At 53.1% G+C, this 26,395-nt stretch overlaps 10 protein-coding genes across 10 annotated transcripts; 6 read left to right on the plus strand and 4 right to left on the minus strand.

Annotated features, from left to right (window-relative positions):
* Positions 1 to 166: 166 nt before the first annotated feature.
* On the plus strand, positions 167 to 1,021 carry CABS01_03504 (uncharacterized protein; the record flags this gene model as incomplete). Its single annotated transcript, XM_060536879.1, has 1 exon — positions 167 to 1,021. One exon carries the CDS (start codon positions 167 to 169, stop codon positions 1,019 to 1,021), a length of 855 nt encoding a protein of 284 aa, XP_060392798.1.
* Positions 1,022 to 2,025: 1,004 nt separating this feature from the next.
* On the plus strand, positions 2,026 to 3,375 carry CABS01_03505 (uncharacterized protein; the record flags this gene model as incomplete). The annotated part of the gene is made up of 3 exons (XM_060536880.1): positions 2,026 to 2,181; positions 2,234 to 2,772; positions 2,823 to 3,375. The coding sequence occupies 3 exons, from the start codon at positions 2,026 to 2,028 to the stop codon at positions 3,373 to 3,375; spliced, it is 1,248 nt and encodes a 415-aa protein (XP_060392799.1).
* Positions 3,376 to 3,878: 503 nt separating this feature from the next.
* On the plus strand, positions 3,879 to 4,764 carry CABS01_03506 (uncharacterized protein; the record flags this gene model as incomplete). Its single annotated transcript, XM_060536881.1, has 3 exons — positions 3,879 to 4,300; positions 4,375 to 4,641; positions 4,698 to 4,764. The coding sequence occupies 3 exons, from the start codon at positions 3,879 to 3,881 to the stop codon at positions 4,762 to 4,764; spliced, it is 756 nt and encodes a 251-aa protein (XP_060392800.1).
* A 1,588-nt stretch (positions 4,765 to 6,352) lies between these two features.
* CABS01_03507 (uncharacterized protein) lies at positions 6,353 to 7,510 on the plus strand (the record flags this gene model as incomplete). Its single annotated transcript, XM_060536882.1, has 3 exons — positions 6,353 to 6,522; positions 6,575 to 7,322; positions 7,373 to 7,510. 3 exons carry the CDS (start codon positions 6,353 to 6,355, stop codon positions 7,508 to 7,510), a joined length of 1,056 nt encoding a protein of 351 aa, XP_060392801.1.
* A 902-nt stretch (positions 7,511 to 8,412) lies between these two features.
* Positions 8,413 to 12,255, plus strand: CABS01_03508 (WD domain-containing protein; the record flags this gene model as incomplete). The annotated part of the gene is made up of 1 exon (XM_060536883.1): positions 8,413 to 12,255. The coding sequence occupies one exon, from the start codon at positions 8,413 to 8,415 to the stop codon at positions 12,253 to 12,255; it is 3,843 nt and encodes a 1,280-aa protein (XP_060392802.1).
* A 325-nt stretch (positions 12,256 to 12,580) lies between these two features.
* CABS01_03509 (UV radiation resistance-associated protein) lies at positions 12,581 to 14,466 on the minus strand (the record flags this gene model as incomplete). The annotated part of the gene is made up of 2 exons (XM_060536884.1): positions 12,581 to 14,032; positions 14,089 to 14,466. The coding sequence occupies 2 exons, from the start codon at positions 14,464 to 14,466 to the stop codon at positions 12,581 to 12,583; spliced, it is 1,830 nt and encodes a 609-aa protein (XP_060392803.1).
* A 1,521-nt stretch (positions 14,467 to 15,987) lies between these two features.
* On the plus strand, positions 15,988 to 16,569 carry CABS01_03510 (uncharacterized protein; the record flags this gene model as incomplete). Its single annotated transcript, XM_060536885.1, has 1 exon — positions 15,988 to 16,569. The coding sequence occupies one exon, from the start codon at positions 15,988 to 15,990 to the stop codon at positions 16,567 to 16,569; it is 582 nt and encodes a 193-aa protein (XP_060392804.1).
* A 217-nt stretch (positions 16,570 to 16,786) lies between these two features.
* On the minus strand, positions 16,787 to 18,831 carry CABS01_03511 (uncharacterized protein; the record flags this gene model as incomplete). Its single annotated transcript, XM_060536886.1, has 4 exons — positions 16,787 to 17,252; positions 17,319 to 17,800; positions 17,850 to 18,034; positions 18,774 to 18,831. 4 exons carry the CDS (start codon positions 18,829 to 18,831, stop codon positions 16,787 to 16,789), a joined length of 1,191 nt encoding a protein of 396 aa, XP_060392805.1.
* Positions 18,832 to 22,074: 3,243 nt separating this feature from the next.
* CABS01_03512 (uncharacterized protein) lies at positions 22,075 to 23,460 on the minus strand (the record flags this gene model as incomplete). The annotated part of the gene is made up of 5 exons (XM_060536887.1): positions 22,075 to 22,448; positions 22,506 to 22,570; positions 22,631 to 23,007; positions 23,079 to 23,158; positions 23,214 to 23,460. The coding sequence occupies 5 exons, from the start codon at positions 23,458 to 23,460 to the stop codon at positions 22,075 to 22,077; spliced, it is 1,143 nt and encodes a 380-aa protein (XP_060392806.1).
* Positions 23,461 to 24,843: 1,383 nt separating this feature from the next.
* CABS01_03513 (daunorubicin C-13 ketoreductase) lies at positions 24,844 to 26,037 on the minus strand (the record flags this gene model as incomplete). The annotated part of the gene is made up of 4 exons (XM_060536888.1): positions 24,844 to 25,483; positions 25,538 to 25,610; positions 25,676 to 25,908; positions 25,964 to 26,037. The coding sequence occupies 4 exons, from the start codon at positions 26,035 to 26,037 to the stop codon at positions 24,844 to 24,846; spliced, it is 1,020 nt and encodes a 339-aa protein (XP_060392807.1).
* Positions 26,038 to 26,395: the final 358 nt, after the last annotated feature.

The following is a 26,395-nucleotide window of genomic DNA, read 5'->3' on the forward strand; positions in this document are numbered from 1 at the left end:
CCTCCATACTCAATCATCTTCCCACCGCCTCATACCACACATACCACTCGGTCTTCCTCTGTCTTACCGCCCGCAGTTTGACTGCATTGCTTCAGTATCTTGCCTCCAGCATCACCTGACACACTTTTTCATCATCAGTTCCCTTTCAGACGCTTCAATCATCAAGATGGATTACACATCCGACTTGTTGTTTAGCTCAGCGCCGGGATATGTGCGCAAAGAACAGTCCCACAGCAACGGCGACGATAAGAGTCAAAAGATCTTCTCTAAACACATCGTCGTTCAGGGTATCGATATACCCGACAACATGGCTATTGCTAAGAGAGGTTTTATGGGACTGCCGTTCCTCTCAGACATCGCGTCTGATTCACCGAGAGACGAGTTGAACGCAACCAGCGCTAGAGACAATCTAGATTCCTGGGCAAATCTACTTCGTCGATATGAGCCAGCCGAGAGCATGGCCAACTTGATTAAGAGCTGCTCTTCATGGATCAACATAAGTCAGCTCGATCCCTCATTGGAGAATCTCACACAAGTCAAATTGGCACACACTGTGTACGCGACACTTAAAAACGCCAACTTCGACTGGTGGGCAACACGGTGTCGTTACAAAGCTTACGAGGAAGATTCTGAAGCCGACGACCTTCCGTTCTCGTATTCTCGCTGGCCAAGCCCCCCTCTCGGCACCTCAACAGCCATTGAGTTCCAATGGAACCCCGACCAAAAGGTTCTCAATTGGTTCGATATAATCACAAATAAGACAGTGGAGTTCTCCTTTGAGCAATTCACCGATGGTACCGGGATTCTCGAGTCCATGGAGGACCACGAAGCCTTCAACCATTGGATTGAACTCCGCAAGAAGTGCATATCGAAACTTTGCAAGGAGCCCACCTTGAAGCGCCTGGGAACAACCATTTCCCGCCCCAGAGCCCAGAAGCTCACCGAGGCTGCAGCCCGACGTACACGAGTTGCAAAGAAGATGAGAAAGGAGTGCAAGAAGGGGAAGGGAAGGAAGAATTGAGGAGAGCCAAAGGCTCAGGTGCGAATCCACGCGATCTCGGCACAGAGATGGATTCATGAGATTGGGAAACTTGATTAATCACTTGAAGGTCTTCGTGGGATCATGGACCGTGAAGGCAAGATGCTGTAATTGCCCAGAACGGTTCTGAATACAACTGTACATCATTACTGTCTACATTAATGCATTATACATTATCCCAAGCCATGTTTACTTAGCCATTCCTACTTGCTTGATGTGTAATATTGAGTACACGCACCAACAATTACCGTACAAGTCCGAGTTCTCTTATCAACTGTGATGACGATGACGGAGTTAGTAGAGTCATAAGTAAAGAGTCAAGTTCACAAGCTGCCGTATATCTCAGCCAACTGACGCTTCCAAATTGATCTCCTTGCGGCCGATTATCGCTTAGTATTTCTCCCAGAACGGCACAAGCAATATCTGAGGAAACAGTAATAGCCCATCTGGCTTCCCCCAGGATCTGCTACTTTCCACTCCCGAGGTTGTGTCTGGCCTGACAATCCATTCCGAACCTTGCTCGTCGGGTCTGGACGGTTAAATGTGACTTTGCGTGATGTTTGCTTTTTTCCAACGTAGCCCGACGACATTAGACATGCAAGTGGGATGAATAGAGTAGTGCGCCAGTGCAGGCTTTCGGCGCCGGGACTAACATGGAGACTGGGGACCCGGCATCTCGTCTGCAAAGCTTGTCCACCACAACCGGGGAACCCTTGACTCGTCATAACATCTTCGTCTCTAGGTATGTCTCATCCACACTTTGGCTGATATACGGATGTACGGGAACTAACTTTGGTCCAGGGATGATCTGGCTAAAAGCCACGTGGGGGAGGGGTTCAAACAGTCCAAATTCGGACGACTTCATTCCGAGGTTTGAAACGAAGAGCAGTTATATATCAACGATGAAGCCCGACTGCCTCCAGCCTCGAGAATAGTGAGAATCCTTGTCAATCTACCGAAGTGAGTTCGCATTGCGGGTTTTCGTAATGCTGGCATACCTGCTGTTTCTCTGGGCAACGCTCGCCCTCGCCATCCCAATTGACGATAACCTCTACGAACAACAAGACGACAACCACTGGGTCGTGACATGGACGTCTATGACCCAAGAGGTGGAACAGAGTAATCTTCCACCTTCACCATACGTATGCTGCCTTCTTCCCCTACACCGTGCCTGTACTAATATGACTCTCGTAGAATGAAGGAAGTGTTCAGTTCCGCAACGCGACGCTTCGCCAGACCTTCCACGTTTCTATCGGCGCATCACGCATCCGTTTTCAGCTTACAAACACCTTTGGGGGTTCAGATCTGCCCATCACAGCAGCCTCCGTCGCCTTTCCACTCGGCGGAGCCGCAGGCGTATCTGGAATTGATCCTGCTACCACCAAGGGACTCACTTTCTCCGGGTCTCCGTCTGTGATTATCAAGCAAGGCGCGGTCGTTTACTCTGACCCGATAGACTTTAAGGTGCAACCGCAGGCAAACATCGCGCTGAGTCTGTACTCCCAGCAAGGCCAGTCTGGGACTCGTATCACGGGACACCCCGGCAGTCGCACGACGTCATGGATGCAGAATGGGAATCAGGTGAATACATCGTCTATCGGAGGTGCTAGCACAAAGCACTGGTATTTTGCTAGTGCTGTGGAAGCTTGGGCTCCCAGGAACACGTCTGCGATGATTGTTCTTGGAGATAGCATCTCGGATGGACGTGGGAGCGACGATGACAAGAACAACCGGTTAGCCACGGCCGTCTCATGACAATCTCAATCAACTGATATCTTCACAGCTGGTCCGACCTTCTTCTGGCACGCCTGCAAAAGGAGGGAATAACAAACCTCGCCATCGCAAACCAAGCAGCCGGCGGCAACGCAGTCCTCAGCGGCGGCCTCGGCCCCACCCTCCTAACCCGCTACTCCCGCGACGCGCTCACCCAGCAAGGCGTCTCCCGCGTTCTCATCTTTGAAGGCGTAAACGATATCGGCGGCGGCGGTACCGATACGGGCTCCCAGCAGCGCATCGGCGACGGGCTCATCGCCGCGTACCAGAAGATCGTGGCCGACTGCAAGAAGGCCGGGCTAGCTACCGTCGGGGCCACCATCACGCCGTTTGCGGGGAGCGGGCAGGCGTACTCGAACGCGGAGAGGGAGCGGACGCGTGTGAGGGTGAATAAGTGGATTCTGGAGAGTGGGACGTTTGATCATGTCGTGGACTTTGCGGGGTTTATTGGTGATGGGGATAAGTTGAAGGCGCAGTTTGATGGTGGTGATCATTTGCATCCGAATGTGGCTGGGTATCAGGAAATTGCGACCAGGTTTCCGCTGGATGTTCTGAAAGGTTGAAGAGGGGATACGTGAATAACACGGCACTCCTTAGGTAGTCCTCAAACTTCGTACATAAGCTTGACTCGGCAACTCATCAAATGCGACGTTTGAGTCTGACCCGTGGTGGTCGATGTTGCATCATCATGATGGTGACCTGAGATGCGGTTGCGCCTCACTGAGTAGGCAGATTGATCCACATCGAACATCGAAGACTTATCAAAAGCATGGAGCGAAGCCTTAAGCTTACTGTGAGTCGGCTGATCGGCTCCGTAGCTGGGCTGAATGAGTTAGTCTGGCGGGTTCGCCGATCAACGAGGCAGAATCGTGCTTGGCGGCTGAGGGAGGCCTTCGCCTCACTTTGCGCCGGGTGCCTGATGAAGCGCCTCAGAAAGAAGTAAAAAAGTGCTCACTCGAGACTCATAAGCTCATACCTTAGCCCGAGTGGGTTTCACGAGACTCCGGATTTCTCTCAAACAACGACTCAATCGAGAGAAAAGCAAGCCGCATCGACATCCATCAGAATGGTTGACGATAGTGATCCGGAGGCGCAGGTCAGGTCCGCCAGCGCTCACCAGTCACAACGGAGGGCCCATGGGACCAATGGGTCCGGATTTCCGCCCCCGTCGCCAATACCGCAACAACCTTGGACAGATCATAACGCCAACGCCGATGAGACTCGGAGTTGGACCGGCAAGTTTAGCTCGCTCAAGACTTTTAGGGACAGCACAAATGGTGCATCGAGCAGGCCTCATCCGCCAATAAGGTCCCGCGTGAGGACGCCGTCATCACGGGGGTGGTCCAAGCCAGAGAATGGTGGAGCGGTAATCTTCACGGGACATGTAGTCCTCATCATCTTTGAGGTCATTGCAATTGTCATCTCCTCACAGAGCCTTCAACGAGTCAAGAAGTTCCAGGGCCTGGTTGAGAGGGCCGACTTTGTCTCGTGAGTTTCTGCCCATCTCGCTCGTCGTTCTTGTAAGCCAGTCGACTCGGTAACACTGACACAAAGACACGCAGCATGATATCGCTGATATCCATGTGCGTCGAGGTTGGCGCTTGGACCATCGTCACCTTGGTGGCGTGCTCTTGGTTTGGGATGGCTCTCTCTGTTGGGTTTGCCGCCCTCCTCTGTCTCAACGCCACCGCGACGGGATCATATCTCATTTTTGCGATGAAGGCCAATCTAGACAAGGCTCCCTGCAATGAATACGGTGAGCAGTCGGCGGAGTGCTGGACTGGACTAAGGATGGGCATGGCGGTGGGCGTGCTCCGGGTGTTGTTGCTGTGAGTTGGGTACGTGAGCCAGACAGGCTGCGGCGTCTTTGCTAACGATTTCGCAGACCAGTTGGCATTGCGACTGTGACTGGGTACTTCATGCGAAGGAGGTCGAAGAAACATGGGGGATGAGCAGCGTCAAGCATGAGGAAACTTACACGCAGACCGAAATCGTAGCGTCGAGAACGCAATTCGTCGAGACCTGGCTTTGCAGATCCACAGCATTAATGATGTATTATTTAGATCTGCAGTCTGGTCCCGAGAGTAAGGGAGGAGGATGAAGTTGATAGAAAATGTTCGAAAGATGTGATGGTTCGCCAGGGCCGCACAATCTGCCAACACACGAGTTGACGGCGGGGACGACCCAGCAGAATGGTAAGGAGGAGCGGGCGCGACGGGACGTCCGGGCTGCCCCTGAACAACTGACGAATCTCTTGCCAATCCTAGCTCATTAACAACGCCTCCCTGCATGGGGATGAATGCCGAGTCGAAGTCAAAACTTTGACGGGAAAGACAAACGGAACCATAAAAGGTGAGATGATACGAGGTGGCAGCAATTGAGGAACTTGAGAATTGAGAGAATGTTCAAATCCCGAAGTCTTATATCCGGATGAGAATGCCGCTGACGTATATGCAAGTCTGCAACACAGAGATTAAGTCTTCAATAATTCAGTAATGCGCTCGGCTCTGTGCTTTTGTGATGGATGCAAGTCTCTCCCGGATGGGCAAATGATAGTCTTCAATGCAACGTTCGAGTCCGCTTTCGCTCATTAACAGACAGAGCCAACCTAGCAGCAATGAGCAAGATTTGCTTTTTTCACTCATGTGGTGAGCTGTGCATGTCAATCATCGTCAAACTACAAGCCCATCAGCCCATCCATGAGTCCTCCCACACCTCCGTAGAAATTTGCAGACAGAGACATGCAGAAAATGGATGGGCAGAGCAAACCCCGTTGGCAAGCAAGGGGAAGAGGGTTGCAGCGCATCTATCCATACCACCGGTGCAATTTCCAGCCAAACGGCACCCTCTCAGACGAGGCAGCTGCTTCTTGAAATGAAGCTGGGAATTGGGTGCCATGACAAAAAGAAAGAATGACAACCAGGGCCCCCCCGATCAAGCCCTGTTGGCGTCTCCCCGCCGAGCTTCCGCGGTGGGAGCCACGGGGAAGAGTGGCTGTTTATTGCCGCCCAGGATCTCCCAGGAATTGGTGTGCCATTCTGTCGGGAACCCTGCACAACCCCACCATAATCAACGAGTGGTCGTATCACCATCCTGTCGCCAGACCTTTTTGTCTTGTCCAGGGATTGTAGGAGCGTCCGTCTGCAGAAAAGGCTTCGGCCTGGGACGATGAAGGTGGTCAGTTAAAAGTGTGACCGTTCCCTGTCTCGCCAATGTGCAGACTTTCACGCGGGCCGGAACCCAACGCTCTGGATTCGGGATTTCTCAAAGCGTGATAGTGGTCGCCTTGCTGCGCCGCCAGCTTGGGACTTTCTCGTCCTGTGTTGGCGTGCGCGAGAGTCCGAAAGAGAAGATCAGAGGATAGTGCTACTTTTTGTCCTCCAGTTTGAGGACTTATTCTGTGCAATCTTTGCTTTTCCTGCCCTACTCACTCCCTTACCCAAAGCTGGCTGCTACCACCATCGATCATTGCTGATTCGAACTCAACTGGCGAAGAGAGAAGCCATACGCCTTGGTAGTGTGGTGTTTTCGTCCTGCAGGATGACCATAACGAATTCTGGTTCCTATCCCGACTTGGAGAACATCGAATATCATGGTATTGGCATGAGCCCGGAGGTCAACGTAGTTGGCTTCTGTCGCGATGGATCGAGATCACCCGGCGGATCAAGCATCAGCTTAGAACCGAGGATAGAAGAGAAGAGTGTGTTCCGGTAACGTTCTCTCTGCTCGGCGAAACGAGGATTGTGTTCTAATTGAAACCAGCCCAGAGATTGAGCTCCCAAAACAAGCTTTTCGTCGGTCATCCGCCCCATCTCCTGAGTCTGTCGTGGATGTCAATGGAAGCACTGCCAAGAGTACACACTTGCAACATGACGAGACAGTACGAGCAGCGCGGTCGCGGCCTGGAACTCCAGCAACGCCCGAGGCTTCATCGTCTGATAGCTTGGCGTCAAAAACACCACCAGCCGCTGGGCCGTTGGAATCGTACTTGGCATGCCCTCAATCGCATGAGAGACGGGCGCTATGGCTGCCTCCCGACAACGATGACGGGCACGACGCGAACTCTTCCAACTGCGGATCGGTAATTCTTGGGAAAAGAAGAGTACCTGGAGTGTATGAACAGATCGAACGTGGCACGTCGCCTTTCGGGACTACCGAAGGCGCCGAAGATGCCAAAGCGGAGCAGCCATTGGCGCAATACTTGTCCTCAGTCCACCCCCACGAAGTACTAGCGTATCAGATGTGGGAACTTGCTTCAAGAGACAACGAGCAAGACCCAGGCTTGGAATTGAGTATGCCCAGGCTATCGGAAAATGCAGTATTGACTTCGAATTCGCCCACATCTCCCGAGGTCAGCAGCCATAGGGAAGTCGATATCCCAGCAGCACCTGCAGTGCCGTTGCCCGCAGTATCGTTACCACAAGGGCCCATCGAGGTGGGATATGAACGTCGTGGTTCGGACTCAGCCATATCAGACCTTGAGACTGAAGAGCTGTACCAGCTTTTGTATGTAGAATCTGACAATCGTCCTTGATCATACACTTTGCTGACGCTTGACAGGGGAGAACGGCGGCGGGCAAGAGAGGCGGGGAGGACCAGGACATTCCAGCCAGCGAGAGCTCCGAGGGGGAGAGTCGAGAAGTCCAAAAGAATGAGGCCTCGGAGAGCATGACGAGGCAGCTGGCAGCTACATGCTGAGGTGACCTGCCTGATTCTCAACGCACCTAATAGTTGGTGGCGTAATAGTTGGTGGCGACGACAGCAATCGCGGGTGACTCAGTAGTAGCGTCTGGCGTTCCCGTATTTGAAGTAGCGTGGGCTGTACGATGTTGCATCGCGGCTGTTATCGAGAGAATTCCCTGTGCAAGGGACGATGGCAACATGGAACGTTGAGGGCAGATCAACTCCTCTGGACGGCGTGTGACCAAGACGATGAGTTATGAGATTGATGGCGGATGACTTGATACGAAGAATCGCTCTAAAGGTATCGCAAATAAAGTTTCGTAACTATACATTGGTTCGAAGAAGGCGAAGTTCCGCGAATCGAGGAAATCGTGTCATTGTCTAGATGTAATTCGATCCAAGTGGTGGGGTCTGGTGAGCGAGTTCGCAAGCAAGCCAGCCACTGTCTCGTTTGCACCGATTGTCATTGCATAGTCATGGCCGGCAATTGGTCTTTCCTGTCGAAGTATGTGACCGTACGTTTTTCATAGGGATAGGGCGCAGGGCTAGAAGCCAAAGAGGCGATAGTTGATAATGGAGTTTTGGATGGTGATGAACCAAAGGAGAGCAATGGAAGCTGGAGGCAAAAGGAGACCCCACCATGATTACTTATCTAATCTTATCGATAGACACCACCCCTCTTATCGTAATCTTCTTATCGACGACTTCGGTTGAGCTTGGACGCGCCGAGCTTCGCACCTACCAAAGTGCCCGATTACCTGCCAGTCGCTGTCGCCGCTTCTACTGGAGGTGCGACTCGACTCATTACCATCGCATCACATTCACCACCCGAATAAGCCCTCGGCATACCGACCACATTATAACGGCGCTGCCAATGGCGCCGTGCGAGCTCCATGTATAGCCGCGAAAACAAGATCATGAGAAAACTCCTCGGCAAAGTAACTGCCGAAAGCAGCACCGACACCCACTCCATCGGCATCACCAGTGCGCCGCAATACCAGGCCTCCTACAGACCCAGTGCCTCTCAGAACGTCGTCTACCCTGCCGGCGCCCCCATTCTATGCCTCGATACCTCCACCGATCACCGAGCTGCTGTCATCGCCGGTAGACATGTTCTCAAGACCATCCTCTTCGACGGCCTGTCCGTCAGCGAAGGCACCGACCTCCGCGCCGCTATCAATTCCGCCTCGAGCAAGGGCGCATCGAGCTCTCTGACGGCAGACCAACTCTCCATTCGAGACGTCAAATGGCATGGCGACGCCACCATCTTCACTGCCTGTGCCAACGGCAAGATCTTCTCCTACGACCTTTCGAGGATTGCGACCGGCGGCGCTGCGCTCGAGTTCGTTCAGACGAGGGAGGATTCGCGACAGGTCAACAGTCTCGACATCAACCCTCATAGGCAAACCACCTTACTCTCCGGGAGTCAGGATGGTCTGGTGCGGTATTTCGACATTCGCGCGCCAGTACAAAGCAGGTCAGGGGGGCTCACCTACAGCCCTCGAGGGGCATACAAGTGCAATGCGGACGGAGTCCGGCAGGTCAAATGGTCACCCAAAGATGGTTTCTACTTTGCCTGTGGCACCGAGTCTGGCGTCGTGCTCAAGTGGGACGTACGCAAGATTGCTCAGCCATTGCTCAAGATCCCTGCGCATGACAAGGCCTGCGCCTCCATCTCGTGGCATCCGGATGGCAACCATCTGATCAGCGGCGGCTGGGACAGCAAATGCGCTGTATGGGATATGTCCAAGAATGCTGATAAACGTCAAAAGCCTCGATGGGTCATCTACACACCCTCCTCTGTGTCTGCGGTGGCGTGGCGGCCTGGTCTTTGGTCTGCCAGCGCTCAGGGAAAACGCGCCGCTCAGGTTGCTGTCTCTTACGACGACGGCAGCCACAAGCGATACGGTATCAACGCCGTACACATTTGGGACTTGGCCAGGCCATCCATGCCATACAAGGAGATTGAGCGCTTCGAGATCTCCCCCTCAGGTCTGTTGTGGCAGAACCAGGACCTTCTCTGGACCGTCGGCCACGACGGCTTTTTCAACCAATGCGATGTAGCATTTGCCCCGAAAGTCCTCGATAGGCAATCTGTGTCGACGATGGCACTATCTGCTAGAGGCGATGCCGTCATGTTCCTCGACGAGCGACTACATGACCGCCCACGACCTCCCATCGTCCATCATCAGCCAAGCGTCGTGCCTCCACGAACATCCTACAGCTCAAGTCCGACGACACCGATGCTGAGCATCAGTCGCAGTGATTCTGAAGAAGATGTCGTCGGCAGCTTTTTAGGGCCTCGTCGGCGAGTGAGCAGGAAACGCAGGCACAGTCTGCGCTCCATCCCTGTCCTCAGCACCACCCCTCCATCAGGGCCAGGCCTAGGCGACGATCTCGTTCTGGGTCTTGAGCAAGCCATCAAAGTCACAGGCACTTACAAGACTCAGCAGTCTATGGCTGTTGGTCATGTGCCTGCAGCAGCAAGAGTCGATGTTTATCAATATCTTTCCAGCTACTATCTTGAGACTCTGGACAAAGACCTCCCGTTTGTCGATGGAGCGAAACCACTAGCGCAAAGAATCTCTGGCATTATGGAGAAATACGCACGCGCTGCAGAACACGTCAATCTGTTCCGCCTAGCACAGACATGGCGGATTCTGGCTTACTCAATGAACCTCTTGTTGAGCAGAAGAGCGCAGTTCCACCTCGAGACGCGACTTGGGCGATTCCAGAAGAGGCGGTCCATTTCCAAAGGCAAAGACGTACCCAAGCTCAGGGTACCGAGAGCATTGGATGTTGTTGTGGAGATGAATGGGGAAGAAACCCCTCGACGGCCGTCAGCTCTTACATCCAATGGCATAGACAGCAAGTCTTTGGGGCCGCGGTCCTTGCTCTCCGAAGAGATTGAAAGCACATCCAACGTTGCAACCCCAATTGCGAGGGCCATCAACGAGGAAAATGCGGATCAGTTTGAGGAAGCTCAGCTGCCGCCGGTCAAAGAGTTGGATAGCTTTGCTTTGCCCCCCGCTGCCCACAGTACGTTCAACATAAGTCCAAGGAGACGGCTGGACTCGGTTCCTTTGTCTACTACAAGTCATGAAAGCGATCAGACGCAGGCCTCCATCACAGAGGGATACGACTTCTATGATACTGACGCACTGTCTCAAGCGATAGATGTGCCCGAGCCAAAGAAAAAGGAGCAGAAGCCCTTGGACTATGGCCCCCGCACGCCGAATAGTCGACGCCCGTTGCGACATGACTCTGATGGCTTTTCTCAAATGTTCTCCATGTCCGAGAGCAGCCGACAGACTTCTGGGCTGGCATCATCCTCCGAAGGGGGTACATCAGCGTCGGCTCACTCCATCACTAGCTATCCCGCTCAGCTTGCACATCAAAGGAATGCTAAAGAGCAGGGCGAATATGAAAGCCGCATCCGTGGCAAAGAAATCGAGGACTCTCCAGAACATGGTGCCCTGGCATCGCTGCATGGTCCTGGCGAGAGTATGCCCAAAGAATCTCCAGAAGAAATCTTTATGATTTCTCAGACGACCATGGCTTCTGATACAGCTACGGATGAACCGTCGACACATTCACAGCTGGGATCACTACCTGCGACCTACGAAGACCATGCACCTCTTCACGTCGGTGTTGCTGCGTCGAGCCCTCCGAGGATCGCCACAGCCCCTCAACACGACACAACACCGAATATTCTCGAGTCCGACTACCTCCCATGGCCGGAGGACCCATCATACCCACATCCTTTATCATCGAACCCAGAGGAGGACCGCTCACCGCCGCTGAACCCGTATACCCTCCTATCTCGCGCCCTGGATTTTGAAACACGGACATCAGCACTCAACGCCTCCGCCATGGTCCTACTGCTGAAGCCTCTCGTGCCCGAATCCGTCATCGATCCCCATCGCGCATCCTCCATCCTCCGGCAACACCACTCACGCCTGACAGGAATGAAGCTCTTCATCGAAGCTGCCCTCCTCCGAAAGCTCTGTATCAAAGGCTGGCCCGAAGGTATTCCAGATTGGGGCGAAAACTACACATCCATTTTCGGCCCCGCTCAACAAGGCGTCAAGGGCGGTTTCATCTGTCCTAGCTGCCACAAGCCGCGAGAGCTGGACCCGTCTCTCGGCTCCAGGGCCCTGTGGAAATGCGACCGCTGCCGAACAACAATGGCCCCTTGCGCCGTATGCGGCCACCGCGAGACCACAGCGACGATGCTCTCCCTCGCCGAAGGCGTCTCCGCCGCCCCGGCACCAACCGACCCGGTGATGAGCATATGGTGGTACTGTCCCGGCTGCGCCCACGGCGGTCACGCGACCTGTCTTCAAGATTGGCACGCGCCCTCGGACGACGGCAGCTACGAGCTCAGCGACGGGTGTTGTCCCCTCGACGGTTGCGGACACGCGTGTCTTCCCGGCAAATGGCGGGATGAGAAGTCGACGACGCGCTCAGACGAGCTTGGTCGTGCAGCTGTCGAGAAAGTACGCATCGGCGGGGGCGGTTTGGTTGGCGGCGTCGGTGGAGGGGGTAAAGCCGAAGGGGGACGGAGTCCTGTGATCCCGCCCAATGTCCGCGGCGACAGCGTCGAAGTGCCGCAGAGTCGTGCGGTGGAGAGCGTTCGCGAGGCGTTGGCGAACGGTACGCCTACGTCAGGGATACTGAGTTCAAGCCCGGGGAGCAGGACTGGACCCGGCGAGCGCGAGAGGAGGAAGAGCGTCAAGTTTGTGCCGACGGAGCGTTAGTGGCAGCTCGGTCGTCTCTGGCGGTCTCTGTAATTGCCATGACGGAAGGATGGTGTCGGGTTGTGTTATTTGGTGTTTCACGGCGTTGAGGGGAGCATATGGCGTATTTCTACGCATGTTGTTCACGGTGTTGCTACATGTACTTTTTTCCAGTTGGGGCATTGGGGGCATGGAGACGATTCCCACCGAATGTTGTTCGACACGATTGATTCCAGCATTAGCAATTTTATTATGGCGGCGACGAATCGCCGGGGTATCTCAAACAATGAAACCACGTAATTCGACCAACGTTGAACCATCCTGAATTTTCTGGCAACGGCTGCCATCAATTCCCAGCGTTTTCTCTCATGCCCTTGGTTCTCAGCGACACTTTGAAATCATCGAATGGGAGGCCCGCAGACCCACCATTCCCGTGAGTGAAGTTGTAGTCGACAGGGGAATTCGCACCGTCACGAACGGTCATGGCCTTCCTAAGCTCATCACGCTGCCGGCTGAGCACCTCGCTGTCGGTGCTGCCACGGCGACTGCCGCCGACGCTGCTCGAGTCTTCATCGCCAACGCCTGCCACCGACGAAGGGATGCGACCTTTAAACCGTCCCGCCCAGAGACCACGGACGCCGCCTCGCTTACGCTCGGGAACTTCTTCGGTGCCGGCGCTGCACACGTACAGGAGATACTTGAGGTTGGGTAACGTATGACGTATGTCGACGACTTTCAACCCTTGGCTGGCACAGAGTGCCTCAATATTTTTGTTGAGAATGAACCAACCGTAGTCGAAGCGATACTGGGCCGCGGTCGACCCACCTCGCGGGAGGTACAGGGGGAAATCGCGCTGTCGAGCCGCCTGCACCGAGTTCAGATCGGTAAGCAGAGATATATCGTCGCGAATATGGGACCGTGAGCCGAAAGGCGTGATTGGGTATGGAAGCGGCACAGAGAGGTAGTATTGCAGCGCATTGGTGAGAGCAGCAACATGGCCCAGAGCGGCGGAGAGAAGGTCGTCATCGGGGCCGCGTGAAGTGGCGCTGTCGTAGCTCGTATTTGGAAGGGGCAGACCCGCGATCTGGAAAAAGAGGGGAGCACTCGTGGGGCAGGGCGTGATCTGGTAGATGTTGCCGAGGTCTGCGCAAATGCGGCGTCGCTGACCGCGAATCGTCTCCTTGGTCTTGGCAAGAACTTCTTTAGATGCCGATAGGTGCTCTGTGGCGTCGACAATATCCTTTGCCAGCTTATCTTGGAGGGCGCGGCCTTGGGCAATCGCTTCTCGACGCGACTTGAGAGACTCGCGTAGCTCCTCTCGCCGCTTTTCGGCTGCCTTCAAGGATCGCAGCTCTTGGGCCACGTATTTGTTGGCCAGCTTCACCTTCTCCTCGGCGGCTGGTGTCTCGTTGTGCGCGGTCTCATCTAGGATGTCGTTGATTTGGGATGTGAGCTGCTCCTGTGTCGCAATGGCGTCCTGGATAGAGTTGTCCAGAGTCGCGAGCTTCATCAGAGCGTTGTAAGAAGATGTGTGGAGGGGTGGCAGCTCCTTCGGGTGCGTGGGCTTGGCCGGGACATCGAGCGAGTATATACCGTCGGCAAGGTGGAAGATGAGGCCGTTGGGCGGGAATTTGCGATTCTGGAGGCTGCCGATGAAATGGAGACTTCGGAGATCGATTGTATCTTGAAGCAGCAAAGTCCATGCTGTTCGCTTCGCCCAGATCTTGATCGTCATCACCGGGGAGCGGGTGACAGAGGGGCCATGGTGGTTGAGATCGAAGAATTGAAAGTTGAAGTTCTGTTGGTCGCCTTGTCAGTCCGGCTGTGGAACATAAGGATTGGAATTTGACATACCGTCGCATGCTCCTGCATTTCACTAATATAGACTGGCTCATCTTCGCCTTCGCAATGCAGCGAGAAGAAGACATCGGCGGCCCTACCGTCGATGGTCAACTGTAGCATCCGCTGTCTCGTGATTGGTGTAGCTTGGGCCAGAGCAGTGCTGCGGCGGCGCAGCGCTTTGGGTCGCAGATTGTCGCTGGAGAGAGCATGTTGGAGCTGAGGAGTGTCGCGAAGAGATTCGAGCTTCGAGGATGTCTTGTTCACAGCAGTGTCATCAATGGTGTGGCCTCGAGGGCGAATGAAGCTCAGGTTTCGCAGGTAGATGCCTCGAAGATGACGAAGCTTGCGGTTTTGAGGAATAAGGAGGGGGCGGGACTCGGGGGGAGGCATCTTGACTTGCAGGTCAATTCATGGCCGGTGGGGGAGGTTTGCGTCAAAGATTCATGAGACCGGGTGTCGGTGTCGCAGCTTTGAATTGTGTTTTGACAAGGATGTGGTGTGAAGAGCCGCACGCCCAAGTTTGTCAAAGGATCGTGATGTCGGGTGGTGATGGTCGTTGGGTGCGGGCAAAGCTTCCCGGTTGCCCGTCCACGTTGCTCCTGTCACTGCTGCTGCTGCTCCTGCTGCTCCTGCTGCTGACGGAAGGTACCTCCCCAAAAGCACGGTGCCATTGCTGCAGGAAGGAACGACCTCGGGGAGCTCCTTCCAGGCTGTTATGGAATTAGCCCCACCATCGTCATAGCTGCTTAGATGCATAGATGCATTTACTGCTTGTCTTTCCGAATGGCCAGATGAGTGTTGCATTTATTTCTTATGTGCATACTCTTCATTGATGCAACTTTGATGGATAATGTGGGACTTGACCACATTCTCTTCTTTTTTTCCTTCATTCATATGTCCAGTTTGACACATCTTCACATTCTTCCAAAGCTTCAGCAGGTTCGACATGTGTTCGATCACGATCGAAGAAGAGAGTTCCTCCAACGGAACCATGAATTAACCAAACCATGCGTTCCTTGCAGTAACACGCGACAATGGGCTGGTCTCGGCTAGACACGCCCCTTTCTGATACCCAGCCATATGCCAGTCAAGCTTTAGAGAGGAACAAGATCGATTAAGTCTCCGGTCACACGCGGATGCGCCCGTCGTATCGAGATTCCCTCCCCCGGTAGTACCGGCATCGCGGCTTGTCCCTGACGGTGAACTGCAAAGCGACTCCACCTCCGATCGCCCCGCCCTCGCCGAAACCTTAAATCGCTGCCAAAATGCCCGAGCTTGGCCGTATGTGGGATACTGGGGATTTTCCCGTCGTCGGCACATCAGCTTCTACCAGAGGAATATTGAGGCATACGTCATCGGAGAAAGGTACACAGCATAGCCGCCGCGGCGCATCGAGCGATAGGAGACGGGTGCCTTGGGCTTGGTTTTAGATGCCAAGTGTGGCAGCTTCAGCTCCCCTCATGGATCTGACACTTTGGTTCGCCCATCCGTCTCACCATTGCGCCCGAGATTCATAGATGAACCACCTTCTATGGCCTTCTCCATCCCGTCTTCGGTCTACATACTTTCAGAGCACCGTGGGATGCCGCCCATAGATAGTCTTGCTGAGAGTCTTGCTGAGTAACCTTGGGAAACTTTGGCATACGTCAACGAACCTACAAGAAACCCGCGGAATACATTTCCTCAACGTCTTCTCAGCAGATGAAACTTGATATTAATGTAGGAAACCTGAGAATTTACCAGCGCTGCTCGTCTCTTCTGAGCTAGTTCCTCACATACCTTATGGAAATCCCACCAGAGCCGCGACACATCCTTGTCCTCAGTAGAGGTAACGAGGATGCTATCGTTGTCAACTTACTCAAACACAAAGAGTGTCTCATCCCAGTATACACAATCAGTCATAACACCAAAATGACCAAAATGGAAATCCGGCGAGTAAACTGCGACGCCATCTCCGCAGAACACCGCCCCATCGCCGCTGTCAAACTCCGCACACTACCCTCGAGGGTAGAGGCTACCGTCCGAGGTGTCAAGTTCAAGGTGGCACGCAAGCACCCCCTGTCTAGTACTCTCAGCTTCCGCTTCCTGGGCGTGGGCGAGATGCTGTGGGAGGATCTGGGCAAGCACGGCAAAGGCATGAAGCTCATCGATTTCAACGGCAAAACTCTAGCTTTTTTCCGTCCGAGGCTGCACGTGGTGAATGCTGGCCCCAGAGGAGAAGAAGAGGAAGGACACAGTTCGAGAGGGAGTGGAGAAGGCGGGAGCCGACCTGCACCTGCAAGTCATACAAACACGATGAGCAAGGCCGGGCGGGGACCCGGGTTCGAGCTGCATGCCGCTCTCGCAGATCTCGACCTCGATCTGGTGGTCGCCACTGGCTTGGCAGCGGCAGAATATCGTCGGCAGTTGGATGAGGACTGGGACTTGGTTACGGAGGAGCAGAAGGCAGAGACACGAGAGACGCAGGAGTTGGACAAAGCGCGCGACGGCTGATCTGCTCATTACTCGTTCCATTATACACACATCCCAAGTTTGATCGTGTTCTATACCCTTGCTGAAACAAAATGGTATTCTGGGTATTGGTATTCCGCCGCTCCCAAATCAAGTTTCCAAGTTCGCCGTCGCTTTAATGCCAATGTAATACAAAAAAAAACGTTTATCCATAACGCTGAATACTTTCGACTCTCTTCCCATCTGCCTCCTTGACCAATTAGAACCTCCCATTTTCGTTCTTTTGCCATTTCCTGCCAGACTTGACATTTTGCAGCTCAAAATTGGCTACGTTGACCTTGACATCCTTGGTGATGAGGACTTGACGCTTCCCGTCGGCCTTTGCCGCCATCTCGTCTGCAAGATCGATTGGTGTGGGTGGTAGTTCTGAAGCCATTGACGGCGTCTCGGGAATTTCGTGGAACTTGTCCTTTCCAATATTGAGCATAGAGCGTCTTGAGTTTACCGTCCCTAAGCTTTGATCTTTGGTGTTGGTCTTGTTGCTGGAGAAGAGTTGCGGGACCTTTTGAAGCAAAGGCCGGAGTGCTGGAAGACTTGCGCAGAGGATGGCGCAGAATTCCTCGATGATGGACCATATGACAATGTCGACGTTGTCCCACGTAGTATCGAAAGTGCTCGAGAACATGACGAGATATTTCAAACGAACCATAGTTGTGATACAGGCACTGCGAACTATGTTAGTCACAACCGTCGATAACGATAGACCAATATGGCTGTAAAGAAATACTCACAATGAGCCAAGGCTGAACATGAAGCCCAGCGCAATTTTCTTCCTTATATTGAGCTGGAGCTTCACCAACTCGGGGATAGGCAGAACCAAGATCACCAAGTCTTCCACAATACTGAAGACTGCTCCGGCGTATCCAATGGCGGTCACGTTGAGGCATGTCCGGTTCGGGTTGCTTCTGTCCCAAACCGAAGAGACTGGCGTGCATTGGAACACGATAACCAGAAGGAATATCAGCCCGTGGAGCAGCAAAAACATGATAAAGTAGCGGACGGTGAGCTGGAACCACTTTGCCGGGAAAATTCGGGAGAAGAACAACAGGATCGAGATTTTGGCGAAGACTTGAATCATGATGTAGAGTTGCTGAACGGCGTAGAAAAGCTTGAGTAGTTTCGTTCCAGCATCGAGTTCAATGTTCCAGTAGTGAGTTCCGAATCCTAGGTCGGCACTCGCAATTTCGATGCCGGCCAAGCCGGCTAGCAACATCTGATTTCTCGTCAGCTTTCGTCTTTGGTGTTGCGAAGAGTTCACTCACTGTTGCGAAGATGGCTGTCCAGTCATCCCACCACAACTTGTTGGTGATCTTCCATCTTGATATGCACCGCAACGCAACAACGGGAAATGTGATGACTGACAGCGCGATGGCGATAGTCTTGACTTCATTACTCCTAGACTCTTTGGGATACGCATCGCAAAGACTTGTCTCGAGCTTGGCGGCGCCTGGCAGTCATCAGTATGCGAATATCGTGTCGATACTTGCAGAAAACCTACGAGCTTGGTCTTCGAGGTGACATTTGAGTTGCACACACGTTGACAAATCTGACTGCAGTTTGATATTGGGACAGAGACATTCGGCCACAATCGCAACCGATGCCAAGCTGCAGTTGCCCTCTTGTAGACCTTGTGTAATGCATGGAAGCTATCGCAACAAACATGACAAGTCAGCCCTACTGTACTCCATACGGCCCGGAGAACATTTGACAAGGCCCCATGCCGGGAATGCAAGGGCATGCAAGTACAAAAAGCAAACAACAGAGTTGAGCAAACGACAGAAACTTGACGTTGGTGTTGACTTACTGCGCAATTAGGGATTTGTGTGAGCAGGCCGGCGACGCTCTGAGCCTCAACTACCGAAGCAATACACCACAGTAGGAGCAGTAATAGCGAGCGCCGGCCATACCGCCTCGGATATGTGGTCATCTCCTAGATACCCTGGGGGGAATCATGAAGGGAAACAAGTAATTAAACCCAGGAAAAAGCCAGTAGCAATCGAAGAAGCGAAGGGGGAAGGAAAAGGGCATCTCCATTCTCCAGGATGTTTGTGCGACCCGCCGGTCTTCTTTAATATGAAGCAAGGCCCTTTATCCGACCTACCTCCTTCTATGAGAAAAAGAGACTGGAACGAATTAAGAAGGCTACGCAGTGGGCAGCATTGGACCCCCTCCCCTCTCCCACTCACAGTTCCTCGAATCCCACCCGGTGGCCAAGACCTCTATCGCGCGAGTGCGCGAGCCCATCTTTCACCATGGCCAACCCACAGTGACACACCCACCACACCCACAGATACCTGCGCTTGTCTCTGCGTCGACGCGGCAGACTTCCGGGCGAAAAGAGCAAAAGCGGGCTAGTCCACCGAGGGGTCAGAACTGCTGCCCGCTGCAGGAAGGAGAAAAAAAGAAGGTACGAAGTACGTGAAGCATGGTGCAAGGGGAACCCACATGGCGGGTGGGCTTTTCCTGACACACGCTTCTGCATGAACCCTGGCCGACGATAGTTTGGACCAGAAGAAGGACTGTCAATGCGTCTAGAAACACTCTAAGTCGTTTAGTAGAGCCGTACAATGGTAGTGGCTGTGTAGGCCGGCGCCGAACGCCCTCCCGTACTTCTTACTATTATGTAACTTGTGTGAGATTGTCACTCAAGATCTACCAAACCCTCTTGGATCAGCTAGAGCTTCTTGCTGAAGAAAGAGTAAGCAGCGAATACAATACCTAGAATGGCTGGAAGCTAAGCCGGAAGGGCGTCGTACGGCCGAGTTGGTAGGGTGGCGTTGGGGGCGATGAATCGGGAAGACCTCCCCGATGAAAGGACCACTCTTTAGGAGCTTTATCACATTTTAGGCCCTGTCAGTGCGGGGATGGGAAACTTGCGATCAGCGACATGCCAAAAGGGGGTCCCTCGCCTATGAAGCCCCCCACCACCCTTTGGCCATTTTCGTTCGAGAGATGAGCAGACACAAAAAGACAGACAGTACAGACATGAGAGGGAGGGTGAGAGACAGCGAGTTCTAGCCACAGAGAAATTCGGACGCTACCTGTCGGCGAATCTGATGCCGCTCGGGCGCCTCAGGGGCAGCTCGTTGCTCACTGGGTGCGTCCACACCTTTGGACGGACACTAAATGGTTCCCATGTCGGGTAGCGGAGCGGATAAAGGCAGGCTAAATCCTCTGAAGAGGTCTGACCGGACGTCGAATTGTCAGCCTGTCCAATGACTCGCGACGGGGGGTTAATTAGGCAAAGTCATGACTTCACTTCGTGTTTGGGGATGTGGTTAGAAGAGGATGCGAGCGAGGCCGGCACTGCCCGACTGACCAAGTTGAATCAACAGGAGATGGTGTCGGCAGTTTCCAAATGAACACAAAGATGCAGTAAGACAGCATCCATTCCATAGAGATTCAATGTCTCAAGGTATGTTGTAACCGAGGGCGAAGGTTTTCTACCTTTCCACTTGCGTTCAGCTTCCTTTCTAGAACCCTTAAACGTAGATTCCAAGCGAATTCTAGCGTCACGGCGCGCAGGATTTGTTCAGTGTTGATTCCTAACCGGCAGATTTTACCCCCTTTAAATAACTTGGGAATGAACATATCAAACCACGGGCGAACTCTGTTCCAATGGTCGCCGGCGCTATACAGGCGCTAACTCCGCAGAAGCAGCATTTTCCCGGCGCTTGGGTCAGACGACGCCTGGGCGGTCAGTGCCGGAGATTCTGGTTCTGGTGGTAATGGCTTCCTTGCCTAGTTATGCTACTCGATTTGCTGCTCTTTAAGCCCACGCGCTAGAACGGGAGAGGTGATGGAGCCAGGTGGCGGACGGGCGCGGGCAACAACTGCAGCCGAAGTTGGTGTGACCTTTTATGGATTTTGAGTTTCGATTCGGATCGTGTTGATTCGAAGTGGCAGCACTTTTCTGAGTCGTCCTTGGATGCTGCTTGGCTGTGTCGCCGCTGCACGTCATGATTTGAGGTTCGGATACCGGGTTGACGGCTCTTTGGAGTCGGCTGGGGCTTTTGATGGGGCTGAGATAGACGCGGGCCCTAGTTCCTTATCCCGTGTGTTCCCCTTGTTGCTTGATGTGGTGTTCGTGCCATCGTCTGGCCCTGCTGCCCACGGCGTACGGAGTAGATGGAATGAAGCAGGGACGTCGCCCGAGGTGGAGAGCTGAGTTTGGTAGTTTCAGAAAACCCCAGGAAAAGCACTTGGTACGACCGTACGGATAGCTTTCGCCTCTGTCAGTTGGTTTGTAGTGCAAGGCTAGGCTCTTTTAGATCAACCTAAATATCGGTTTTCCGAAGGTCGAACCCGTACTTACGAGTCTCTTCCCTGCTAGATCGTATTAGATCTCAATTGAAGGCTCGAGTTCCTGGTAGGTGGCGGAATTTCTTCCGGCTTTACGTGTACAGCATTTCATTCCAAAGTCGCATTGTGAGAGATCTGTCTCGAACTAATGTTAGTATGATGCCTCGAATACCAAAACATATCTAGTTAGTTGACACCGGCACATCATTCTAATTACTCCTCGTATTTATTGGGTCATGGGGACGAAATATCTTAGTCTAAGTGGCAGTGAGAGCTTTCATGCTCCGACTTCCGAGGTCGCCTCCATGGAAAATGCCACGGATATCTGTGCAGTTCAAGATCCTCATTGCCGCATACCTAGTCCGTCTGTCAAATCCTCCCAGACAGCTTGAAACGGGGCCCGCGGATCCGCAATCTTACAAGAGTCAGTAGCAAACACACCATAGCTGTCAGCCCTTCTCCCGGCTTTGAACCGCCTCGACCACCGGATGGTTCGACCACGAGCAAACGGGACAGGCATGAGACCATGTCGACATGAGTCCAGACCACACCCGGATCTTTGCTGGCTCCCGTGGATTCCGCAGAAGCTTCGAAGATCACCCCATGGCAGGTGCTTGGGTTTCAAAAGCTTTGACCGTATAGTCGTGGGCGGACGACTTCAAGACCCAGCCCCGGGGATATAAGGCGGAGTTGTGACTGCCTACGTACTCTTGAATACCAGCGGCCGCCGGTCGCGGATGGAATCCCCATTGGCTACAACGACACTCACCCAATCATATGCGATATGATTTTGAGCACCGGCGATGCTCCGGTGCCAGGACCATCACCAGCTGGTTGGTTGACGGGCGTGCGAGTCGATATGGGAGATCTTCGGTGAAGTCTGCCCCCTATTGCGGCTCGGCAGTTGATAACCCAGTGGTCTCGGGTGGATTAGAGATACTGCACGGCCCTGATCACAAATTACTTACCGACTCAGGTTACTATACGATGGCACTTGTGATATTCGATCGATAGATCCATGTTCATGGCTGTCTTGTTTTATACCAAGTCCGTTCGCAACAGTCTTTTATCCGTTCACCAATCTGGATATATTCGTACGTCTATGTGGGAATCTCTCAAACTCATTCGCTGAATATCTCGAAACTGTAATAAACGAAAGTGACGCATGGTAATAGAAGAAACTTTCTACAACGCAATCCCAAGAACCTGATCCACCTTAGTAGACTGAGGCGTTCTGTCCCAACAACGTCCATACTCTTGCTGCTCCAGTCTGAGCCAGTGAAAATCTGGCTTGAAGTCCGGGTTGACGGTCCTCTCGAGCGGTTGATCCTTCCACGGTGTTGCCATCGGCCTTATGACTCGCGGTGCCACAGCACGGCTGAAGGTTGGCTTTTCAGCAAATAAGGTATACCGCAACGACTTGCTTCTTTCCTTTCGAGGCGTCGGCGGCTTGTTGCAGGAGCACTTGGTGAAGAGAGGAATGATCGGCGGTATTGACATGCAGACGATGCCGATGGTGCACTCTGCGATAGAACAGAGCACCCAGGAGACCCAGTTGTCTGTGACAGTGGTCAATGTCTGAATTCTCTCTATTTTGGGATGCAAGAAAAACTTACAGGGCACGTCAGAGTCGTTCAGAGGCTCTAGGTTGACAAGCTTGAGGATTGCCGCAGCACATGAGCTGAGTCTCTTGTTAGTTCAAACGTTCCTCTCCGTCCAACACTATCCTATTAAAACTCACAGTCCAGAAAAGGCAAAGAGAATCGTGAGCAGAACTTTCTTGCCCGTTGTCATTTTCATGTTCCATATATACGGCAAGGGCACGGTGCACAGCAGCATGTCGATTGCAATGTTCAACGCCGCGCTGGCATGAAGAAAGTCAATAAAAGGGCAGCAAGTAGCGTTGCCAGTCGACGAATCCCATGCCGCCGTGATGGGCTTGCATTGGAAGATGACGGCAAACACGGATGCCAAGCAGAACCCCCCCGTGACGAACGCTGCACCATACATGATCCAGCGAGCGCTTTTATGTGTTATGAGTCTGAGAAAAGAGCTGATGGCTGAGAGACGAGTGAACGCGATTGCGCAAGGATACAAAGTATTAGCAATGAAGATGAGCTACAAGGCCGGTCAGTCATTTCTTTCCCACAGAGATTGTCTTCCTAGTGCGTTCGCTTCACGGTCCATACCTGGAGTAAACTCTTGGTATTATCAGGAAGGAATTCAGCATCGAGATTCCAGGAGTGCTGACCAAGTCCTAGGTCGGTCGCTGGCATCTTTGTAAGTAACAGACTTGATTTTATCTCTGACGGATGAGAACATACCTATAGGAAGCAGTGCGCATACTGCAAAAGTGAAGAGGGCAGAAATGATAACAAGTACATCGTCGCTGAAGAAATTTCGTGTTACAGTGCAGCGAACGATAATCCGCAAAGGCACTATTATTCCGACGAGGACGAAAGCCGTGAGGTTGACCGCCCAAACCACCGTCACCAAACTCCTTTTATCACCGGTACCACCTCCCGTTCTGACGACCTGCAGATCCGACCCGTTGGCGAGTTCGCTATTCATGTTTGACGTATAGAACTGGAAAAGGCGTAGAAAATGTTATTGATTAATCATGTCGACACTCAATGTCGACAGCAAAGAACTGAAAAGCGCTGGGCGCGAAGAAAGAAGAACAATCTTTGCGGAAGAGAAGACCATCAAACATCACGACGAAAGCGCGTCGTGTGGCGGGAGGCCATTGACTTTTCTACACAGACCCGAAAGTATTCTATGCCCATGCATCACGGCCGTTGTCATGAGCATCGACAAGCCACCATGGTTTCACGAGTGACGTTTTGCGCCTCCTCCCCTTCGGCGCCACGCGAAAGAACAGCAGATCAAAAAGAGACCTCACCGAGTGCCGCGTCAATGGGCGGGAGCTAGCAGCGACTTCCAAGGCACTACAGTGTGCAAAGTCTTCATAAATTGCTTGAGGGTGTACGTGCAGACTCGTGTTTATGGAGCGCGATATGCTATGGCCCTTCGGTCTTTGTGCGGGAAGAGAGAATCTTAACAACGAGTACGGAAAGATGTAAACAACATGTTTTCCATCTTGTAGGTCGTTTCGCACCCTCAACTTCATCGTCGATTCAGTCTCCGAGTGAAGAAACGACGATGAGGATTCCTGTTCGGAACATGAAAAGAAGATTACGGCACAGCTTATCTCGGCGCCAATCGACAAGAGGCCGCCACAAGACCGCCCTCTCCAATTCTTCAAGAGGAGCCACGGGCAGAACAAAATTAGCAATCCCGAATTAGACCAACATAGCTCACCATTTTCAACCTAGTGCCTCGGGCTGGGAGCAAACTAATGCTCGGCGCACTGACGCCTTGAGGAAGAATTCTGCCTTTGCCGACTCACCTGGCGGGGCCGGACCGTCTCGATGTGTGATCACTGGCAGTCTCAACACGTGGGATACAGGCATCTGCGAGCAGTGGGACACTGGCCTGGAAAGCAGTTAACATTGGGATCATCGTGGCATATTGTGATGGCCCAGGCACTAAACATGCATCCTGCTGTGAGATTGCAGGAATCGCGGGAGATCATCCTTGGTGAAACGTCATGTAATTATTACTGGAAGCTGCTCAACGTCATTATTTCTTTCTCAACTTTCTTGATGCTCTGAAAGGATGCTGAACCTCATTTCTGAAGAGTGGGTGCGCGCGTTGGTGCCTTCGAGATGATATCAACCGGCTTCACACCTCTTCGGAGAATGCTATCCCATGCACCTGGAAACGAGTCCTGTATACTCCGTAACCGCATGCTCGCTCAGGGCTTCGAACCAAATTTGATATACTACTGTGTTCTGTTGATTGATCGAGTATTTGTGTGCATCGAGAATATGATAGATGAGAACATTCGTATGGAAGCCTGGGCGAACCTCATCTGCCATCATCTCGTCGCGGCTACCATTCTTGAAGGGGTGCGAGGCCGAGCGTCGCCAGGTACTTGTTCGCCTCGACTGTGGTGTGCTCCCACATACCCCTCACCTGCTTCTCGTTCTTGGCGACCGGATTCGGTGTCACGATCTTCCCGAACGGCTCCAGGTACCTACCCTTGTACTTGTCTGCGTTCTCGCGAACCTCGGCGGCAGTGGCCGCAAAGACGGATGTGATGGCGCCTTGGTCGACGGTGAGGAAGGCCGCCGATCTAACAAGGGAGAAGAGGGAGTTTCCAATGTCCTTGCTACCGGGGCTGGCCACGCCACCGGGGTGCACTGAGATGGACAGGATCGGGAGACTTTGCTCATCCAGAATTCGCTGCAGCTCTTGGGCGAAAAGGAGATTGGCGACCTTAGAGACAGCGTAGCGAATCATGTCGACCACAAAAATACGGCTAATGATATAGCGCCATTGCCACGGGTAATAAGGCACAGGCTTCGTCAAGAAAGAAGCGGAATCAAAGGTGAAGCCGTAGTTTGATGGCAGCATGGCATAGTTGACGTTGGAGCTGAGAGTGATGATACGGACGTCGGCCCCGGGTTGCTTTGTGGCTTCCTTGAGAAGCGGCAGTACGCCGTTGGTGAGAACAAAGTGCCCGACGTGGCTAGTTGCACGAAATATTAGCAAACATGTCCACGTGGGTTTGATGAGCACTTACTTGACCCCCATGTGCCATTCCCACCCAGGACCCATCGTCTCCGTTGTGCCGGAGGCTAGACCGGCATTGTTTACTTTGAGGAGTATCCTATCAGCATATTTCTGCCCTCAACTCTTAATAAACACAACGACGACTCACTAAGAATGTCCACCCTGGTCTCCTTGCTCTTCAGCTCTTCAACAGCGGAGGCGACCGACTTGAGGTCTGCCAAGTCCAAGGGGAGCCAGTGGAGGTTGGCGGTATTTATCGCAGGATTTTCGGCCGCCAGTGCTGTGCGAGTCTCGTCGGCTTTGGCCTTCGATCTTGCTGTGAAGTAAACCTTGGCACCTCGAAGGGCGAGGTACTTGACGGTTGACAAGCCAATGCCTGCACTGCGGGTGTGTCAAAAGAATTGCTAGCTTTTATTCGGTTGGGTCCACAACATACTTCCCACCGGTAACAACAACCACTTTACCTTCGAGGTTGGGCATATCAGTGAGGGGGTCCCACTTTCCAGACATCTTGAGCTGCTTTTTTCTCTTCAACTTGTTGTAGTTCGGGAATTTTGTGATCGAATCACTTTATCTTGACCATGTACACTGTACGATGTTTTCTCCTGTCTTCGCCGTTGTACTTATTATCTTCAGCGCGAAGGATTCATCGATCTGGCGTGCCGCGTCACTGTGTCCCTGCTAGGCACAATCAGGCCGACGTCTCCCTTCTCGGACACTTTTCAAACATTGCTCATGTAATCAACCCGTAGACCGGTGCCGAGCCCGACGGGAGCGGAGACGACTGGGGGTTCGGATGGAGCCGCTGCCCCTTGGGTCTCGTCCGATTCGGGACAATGCTGGCCTTGGCACTCTCCACCATTGTTGG

The sequence above is a fragment of the Colletotrichum abscissum genome, assembly GCF_030869225.1.
Source record: "Colletotrichum abscissum strain IMI 504890 chromosome Unknown Scaffold_6.1, whole genome shotgun sequence".
Taxonomy (NCBI): domain Eukaryota; kingdom Fungi; phylum Ascomycota; class Sordariomycetes; order Glomerellales; family Glomerellaceae; genus Colletotrichum; species Colletotrichum abscissum.